The sequence below is a fragment of the Thunnus maccoyii genome, chromosome 2 (genome assembly GCF_910596095.1).
Source record: "Thunnus maccoyii chromosome 2, fThuMac1.1, whole genome shotgun sequence".
Taxonomy (NCBI): Eukaryota; Metazoa; Chordata; class Actinopteri; order Scombriformes; family Scombridae; genus Thunnus; species Thunnus maccoyii.
Window position 1 is genome coordinate 15902940 of NC_056534.1, and position 7103 is coordinate 15910042.

Here is a 7103-nt window from a genome sequence, read left to right on the forward strand (position 1 = left end):
TATACATATACATATATATATATATATATATATATATATATATATATATATATATATATATATATATATATATATATATATATATATATATATATACATACATATATATATATATATAATTAGTAATGATGAACAATTTGGGATCAATTTGTTCTTTCAGTATAAAAAGTGTTATAAATGATGATAATTAAGGGAACACATTTTAAATGGCTCTATTTCACGCTGGTTTTGTACTCAAAACAAAGTCATTCTTAATCACTGACACTAGCATTTCTCAGCAAACAGATACAATTTGTGTCACAAGTGGCCTGCAGCCAGCAAGGAGAGAGAGGGGCTCCAAGTGGCTATAGATCAGTGGTGTGCATCATAAAACAATTAAATGATAAAATATTAGTCATCCAGCTGTTATTTTATTCAAAGGCATCTGGCACAAAATACTGAGCCTAATAAATCAATCAGCTGATTGACAAAAATGAAATCAACAGAATTTTGACCATTATTGATTGATTATCAAGTAGATATATAGATCATTTTCTGGTTGTAGGTTCTTAAATGAGTGGATTTATTGCTATTCTAGATTATATCACTGTCAATTTAACACCTATTTTGAGAGAGAAAAGCTATTTCAAGACATTGCTTTGGATTGGGGTAATTTCTGATGTGTATTTGTCATGACTTTTGAAATTTTATGGACTAAATGATTGCTTGAATAATCAAAAAATATATAAATGAAATTATAATGAAACATAATATGCAGTCATAATAGAATGAGCAAAAGAGACACATTCCAATCAAAAATACTTTTTATATTTTGCACACAAAATATCCATATCAACAAAGCACCCTGTTTACAGCCAGTCTGCTGAAACCAAGTTTGCACTGTTTCAACTACGAGGGCTCACACACACAGTGTATGGACAGGGTGCCAGTGTCAGGCCAAAACGTCCGTGCAGGGAAGGTGGAGGCACCCCCTCTGGGAGTCTGAATTTGAAGGCCTGAAGTAAGCTGGTAACTGTCAGGAATAGCTCCATCTTTGCCAGCTGTTCACCCATGCACACCCTGCGACCTTAGGGATACAAAGGTGAAATCATTACATTACAGGATGAGTTCACAATTTGTCTGTCTTAAAACAACAGTCAGGTGCCCATATGACGACTGAAAGAGGTTTTCCTCGCTGTAATCATTCCTCTTGTTCATACTGAACATTAGAAGATCCCATTCAAATGCAATTTCAGTGTAAGTGATGGAGGTCAAAATCAACAGTTTTAAAAGTTTATCTGAAGCTTATATGAGGCTTCAGCTGTCTGAGTTAGTCATATCAGATGGATATCTGCCACATTTACAGTCTTTTTAGCATCAGATTCCCTCTTTGTTTCCTCTGATAGTGTTTCCCTGCTGAACTGTGGCGGAAGTATACTAACAAAAAAAGGGACTTTGGCCGTAACATTACATTTTAAGTGCATTATTAAGGGATCTTCTAATGGCCTGTATGAACAGGAGGAATGAATATGGCAAGAAAAACCTATTTCATTGTTCATTTGGGCACTTGACTGTTGTTTTAAGACAGACTTAAAACTGTGAACACGTCTTGAACGTTAATTGATACATCAATGTTTCAGATATTTGGCTCATATGAGTAAGAAATAGCATACCAATCCCGAATGGTATGAAGCACTCCTTCCTGAGCAACTTTCCCTCATCATCCAAGAAGCGTGCTGGGTTGAAAGAGTCTGGGTTATCCCACATAGTGGGATCTCTATGGACAGACCATAGGTTGGGTACAATAATTGTTCCTTTGGGAATAGTGAAGCCTCTGAATTCTGCCAAAAGGAAAAAAAACATGATAATAGCGAGGGCTGGGTACTGAACTGGGTACTTTTAAGGGTACCAACATTGGTGCTACTGAGAACCAATTCATGTTAGATCGGCGCCAAATTTTGGTACCTTGAGAGCAGGTTGCGTCGTGAATTCAAATAAATACAGGCTAGTTAGCTTCACTTAGTTAGCGGATAGTTAATCAGCAACGGTGGATAAATATTTAAAAACCCACGTTTAACTTTTAAATTGAAGGCCAAAGTTTGATGAGCAGCCCGTGGTCACCACTCCGGCCTTCTAGTCAGCGTTAGCCAGCTAGCATGGTGTTAGCAGTGTCCAGCTAATGAGACTAACAGACTAGCACGCTAACCAGTTACTAAACACTGGTAGGCTCAGTGAGCTGTGGCTGTGGAGCGACTCGCTGTGGCCGGGGAGCAGTGAGCTAACCGAGGCCATGTCCTCCGCTGGGAGTTAACAGCTGGACTGGGATGCTCTCTGCTGAGCGGTGCTTCTGGAGGTTGTAGGGACGGGTTTGGGAGGGGAGAGGGAAGTAGGAAGGGGTTTTATTTTGTGTGGTGCGTTACAACAAAATGCTCTAACAAAATATCCTAAATAAATAAAAATGTTGAAATTGGAGAAGTTTAGACTCATTTTTACAACTGAAATTACATTTTTGTTATTACAGAGAGAATAAAGTACTGAAAAAAGGTCCTGTTGGGTACTGGTATTGGTTCAAATGTGAACAGTACCCAACTCTAATAATGGCATTAGCTCAGACTCAGAAATTAACAATGTTATAATCCTGAGCTCTGTTTAAGTTTACCTGTTGTCTTGGAGGTCATGTGTGGAATACTCAGAGGAACCACCACAGTCAGTCTCTGGACCTCCATGATAGTAGCCTCAGTAAAGGGCATACTTCCTTTATGAGTCAGAGACAAAACCTGATTTCTGCCCACCACTTCATCAATCTCTGCTTGGACCTTATCTGAAATCAGAACAGTAGAAGCAAAACAACATTCAGTATTTCCCCCCTCCCAAATATCAATAACCAAGCAGATTTCCAATTTCCCTTTTTCCCTCAAAGTGTTTTCCATTCGGCAGAAAACAAAGTCTGTGGTCAACATTTGTTTGTTCTACATAAATTCCACCTGGAATCTCAGCTATAAATTTTGAAGTTCTACAATGTTGTATACGAATTGCATCCAGTAAAGTGAGTTGATTTGTGAAAATGTGTATATTAGTTATTATTAGTTGTTTTCTACACAGTTTTCTTTATTCATCAACAACTCGTGGAAATTCCTTTAGAAATCTGCCATAGAAACTCTCAGCAGAGGTAATTTTCTGGTTGGCTGATAAAAAGAGATAACTGTTTTAGTACTTCATAACTTTATCAAAATCAAGCAGAATCTGTTGGAGATATTTCAGCTAATGCAGTTGATAGTGTGCAATTTCACAAGGGTCTATGAGCAGTCTGTATAGTATGGACTGAATGCACTGTTTCTACTTTTACCTTGGACATCAGGATGTAAAGCCATGTAGAGCAGGACCCACAAAACTGTGCTGGTGGTGGTGTCAGTGCCTGCGATGAACAGTTCTCCTATTATATAAAAAAGATAGTCTTCTGTGAAGCTGCTGTCCTCCACTCCAGCAGCTTTCTGGGCCAACATCTCTATCAAGTACATGTCTACAAAATCCCGTGGGTTGTCACGGTCAAGTTTTTCCCAGTGCTTTGCAATAATCCTTTTTAGAAACAACGTAATGTCTCTTTCCACTTGTCGTAACTCCTTGAAGGCCCCAAATGGCAAGTAGTACAGCAATGGAAAGATATTGATGAGGACTGCAGAGCTGTTCACACAGATCTGCAGCCCACGCACCATTAGTTCCAGCAAGGTGCGGAACTCGTGGTCTTCGTGGTGGAAACGTTGACCCAGGGCCAGCGAGCAGATGACGTTTGACACTGCGTTGCTGATCAGTGGGGCAGGGTCCACACCGGTACCACCAGACTCCTCATTCAGTCGCAGGAGTTCTGTTTTGATGGTAGCCAGGCCTTGAAGGATGCATGGTTCCAAGCTCAACTTCCCCAGGCCAAAGTTTCGGAGTGTGGTGTGGCAGAACTTGCGATGCTTTCTCCAAACTGGCCCATAAGGTGCGAAGACTATTCCTTAAGTTCAATTAAACCAGAAAAGGGTAGGTTTATTGCTCAGGTCATCAACCCAAACATTTAGAGCCTTTAGGTCAAGGTCTATTCAGACAGTTTTCATTCTTATCTCTACGAACTTGTCAAACTGTAACATACCTTGTGGTGTATTTTCATTAAATGTCATTGGTGTGCTTAAAGACAATATTAAGCTATGCAGATTGATTTTATAAGTTTATAAGCAATAAGGGCTAGTGGGATACAATTTGTATTGGTGTAGTTATAATCTCATGAACCATATTTAATCACACTGTACGTATAGAGGCACAGTAGAAGAATCATAATCATACACTGGAGAAATTTGAGTGTGTTTGTATTACATGTCACTTTGCTTGGGTCTGCATTAAAGTCTTCACCTTTTAAAAAAATACCCTCTGGAGGAGATCAAGAAATAAGGGTGTAAAATGACTAGAATAACTTATAAAAATAAAAGGCCAGAAGACAACTGGGCAATAATGATGTAAAATGATTCCCAATACTTATATATAAAAATTGGATATAATCAGGTAGAATTATGTATGCCAGTACATATCCTCAAACAGCTCAAAAACCTGGTTTGAAGAGTTTTGACCAACAACAAGTGACAGAGATAAAAGCAACATAATAATTGGTCAAAAATTAGGGAAGGTGGATGATAAGGTGTGGCCTAAGCCGACCCAAGGACATAAAAACAATGCCCCAAAGAAAAACCTTTGGAGCGATTTGGTTCTTTGTAAAAGGTGCTACTCGTTCCCCTTTTCTTGCCGGCAATAAAAGAACACTTTGCTGTTTGGACCTCTGATTCCCTTTTTATTATTAAGAGAGAGTTTTTGCTCTGATACATTTTTCTGCAACAATTCGACACAACAACCTATTAATACAAAGTTATACTTGTCAGTAGAATATTGTCTGTTTCTGACTTAAATTCCTCCTTAAATCCTACATTTGATACTGCAGGCTGAGCAGTGTGAAAAATACTTTTGTTCTTGAGCCGGATTTAACAATGAGACTTTGAGATTTGAAATATAAAGTGTTTCCTTTTGGTACTGTTTTTTGCTCAACCAGTTTAAAGTATAACGCAGTGGTAAATAGAATCTGTCTATAAGTTACAGCAATACTGACAAGTGTACTCTCAGTCGCCAGTAGTGTATATTACACACAAATGTAAAACTAACAGTCTACCACAACAGACCTGCAATAAACCCTACACCCACAAGGGTTATAATGTTCTGTTTTTGTTGAAACTGTTTATGAGAGGTTTGAGACTAATATTAGAAAAAAAAACTTTCCACAATTAACATTAAGTTGAATCAACACCTCGCTGAAGTTTAGACAATAACTACATTTATTGCACTACACTGCAGTAGGAGTAAACTGGAAACTGGGTATGCTTATGCATGTCTGTGCTCACCAGCTGATGAATGCATACACATATCGTTGAAAATGAGTGAAAGTGCCCTTTAAGCAAACATTACCTTTGCGTTTAGTCATAATAACGACTGCAGGAAGATCTGGTCTGTCGGAGAACACCTCGGGATGGTTTGAGAGAGCATCCTTCACCACTTCATAGCCATTAAGCACAACGATCAGCTGACTCCCCACAAAAAGGCTGTATATATTACCATAAACGCTGGCTTGTTCCGTTAAAATAATCATAGGGGATTTGTTGTTTTTGTCTGATTCCCGTCCAAACCTCCTCAGGATGAAAGACGGAATGAGAAAACCGCCAAAGTTGCCGACTACCGGCAGCGGCTTCGGACCTGGAGGAATATTTGCAAAGTCCCGACGTTTCTGATAAAAATTAACTAAAATATACACCATCAAAGGTACTATTAAAACTACAATGTTTACTTGCGACAGTAGAAAGCCACTCAGTTGCTCCAGCCATGACAACGGAGCCATGGTGTCGGAGTAAAAATAAAATGAAATCGGTTATTTAACAATTTTATGCCATATACAGGATTACTAATAAAGTCTTCGTGATATATTTAAATGACATACAACAGGACGGGGCTTGTTATTTAACAGAGAAGTTCACGCTCTTCCTGTTTTGTTATGGAACCGGACGAGTCAACGTGGTACCGTTACTGGCTTCCTATTGGCTGATAGAGCAGTGGCCTGCTGTGATTGGTTTGCTTTGATAATGACGACTTCGGGCTTTTTAGCCCTTTAAGTTGTCTCACAGGCGCCAGCCTGGCAAAATAAACTAAACTAAAATTAAATAAAATTAAATAAACAACTGTCATGTCCAAAAGAGGGACCTTTGGTAAGGGCTAAATACCTATTGGGACGGCTACCATAAACTTACATTTCAGGGATTAAATGTCCATAAAACTAATAATAATAGCAGTACTACTAACAGCAAAAAATATGGCATTTTTGAACAATCCCGTCACTTACATTAGTATCAGTTCAAAGGGGAGTAAAAGAGTAAAATTTAAATCACCCAATGATCTCTGGGACTTTGTCTTGCCATTTGTTCATTACTTGATCTCTCTCTTTATATATGACTAAAGCTGCATTTTAATCCACGAATTATGTGATATATTGTATAGATAGATAGATAGATAGATAGATAGATAGATAGATAGATCGATAAATAGATAGATAGATAGATAGATAGATAGATAGATAGATAGATAGATAGATATTACTTCTTAGTATTTCTTAGTTTTTATATATATTGCACCTGCAAATTAAACTTACGGTACATAGGCTATTTGTTTAAACATGAGACACATGGACACATTAGGACAGAAGACAGAAGAGACAGTATTAAATATTTAATCCAACTTCAGCAATAGATTTGTCAAGTTTATAATGAAATGTCAGGGCTATACTGTACATATGAAATGCTGATCTATGCGCAGCTCTATGCATTGTTGTCCTTAATGTGGGTGATATCACATTAATACATAGATAAACATTAGGCTTCCACAAGGGTTTTCCAGAAAAATATATATTTCTTGCATCTTGTGCGAAATAGAAATTCTGCAAGGTTGAGGAGGCGATCCATTGAATGTAAAACTGTCCTAAAACTGTAAATAAAACTGTGGTATATAGCATAATGATCAACTTTGATGATTTAATGTAAGCAAAAAACACACTTAAG

At 37.8% G+C, this 7103-nt stretch overlaps 1 protein-coding gene across 2 annotated transcripts; it reads right to left on the minus strand.

Moving 5' to 3' along the window:
• Window positions 1–785: 785 nt before the first annotated feature.
• LOC121911823 (cytochrome P450 2U1) lies at window positions 786–6078 on the minus strand. Of its 2 annotated transcripts, XM_042433692.1 has the most exons (5): window positions 5467–6078; window positions 3326–3976; window positions 2639–2800; window positions 1653–1820; window positions 786–1066 (listed from the first exon to the last, which is right to left on the minus strand). In XM_042433692.1, the coding sequence occupies exons 1-5, from the start codon at window positions 5891–5893 to the stop codon at window positions 885–887; spliced, it is 1590 nt and encodes a 529-aa protein (XP_042289626.1). In that variant the 5' UTR covers window positions 5894–6078; the 3' UTR covers window positions 786–884. The 2 variants fall into 2 exon arrangements, with proteins under 2 accessions (XP_042289626.1, XP_042289633.1); XM_042433699.1 differs by lacking the exons at window positions 786–1066; window positions 1653–1820 and adding an exon at window positions 1830–2326.
• Window positions 6079–7103: the final 1025 nt, after the last annotated feature.

Bases quoted from the DNA above. Each gene is read 5' to 3' on its own strand.
- LOC121911823 (XM_042433692.1), bottom strand. From the start codon at position 5,893: ATGGCTCCGTTGTCATGGCTGGAGCAACTGAGTGGCTTTCTACTGTCG. The intron at 2,801-3,325 runs GTAAAAGTAGAA...TTCTGATTTCAG, and splicing joins TTTACATCCTGATGTCCAAG to ATAAGGTCCAAGCAGAGATT. The intron at 1,067-1,652 runs GTATGCTATTTC...TGTATCCCTAAG, and splicing joins CTTCATACCATTCGGGATTG to GTCGCAGGGTGTGCATGGGT.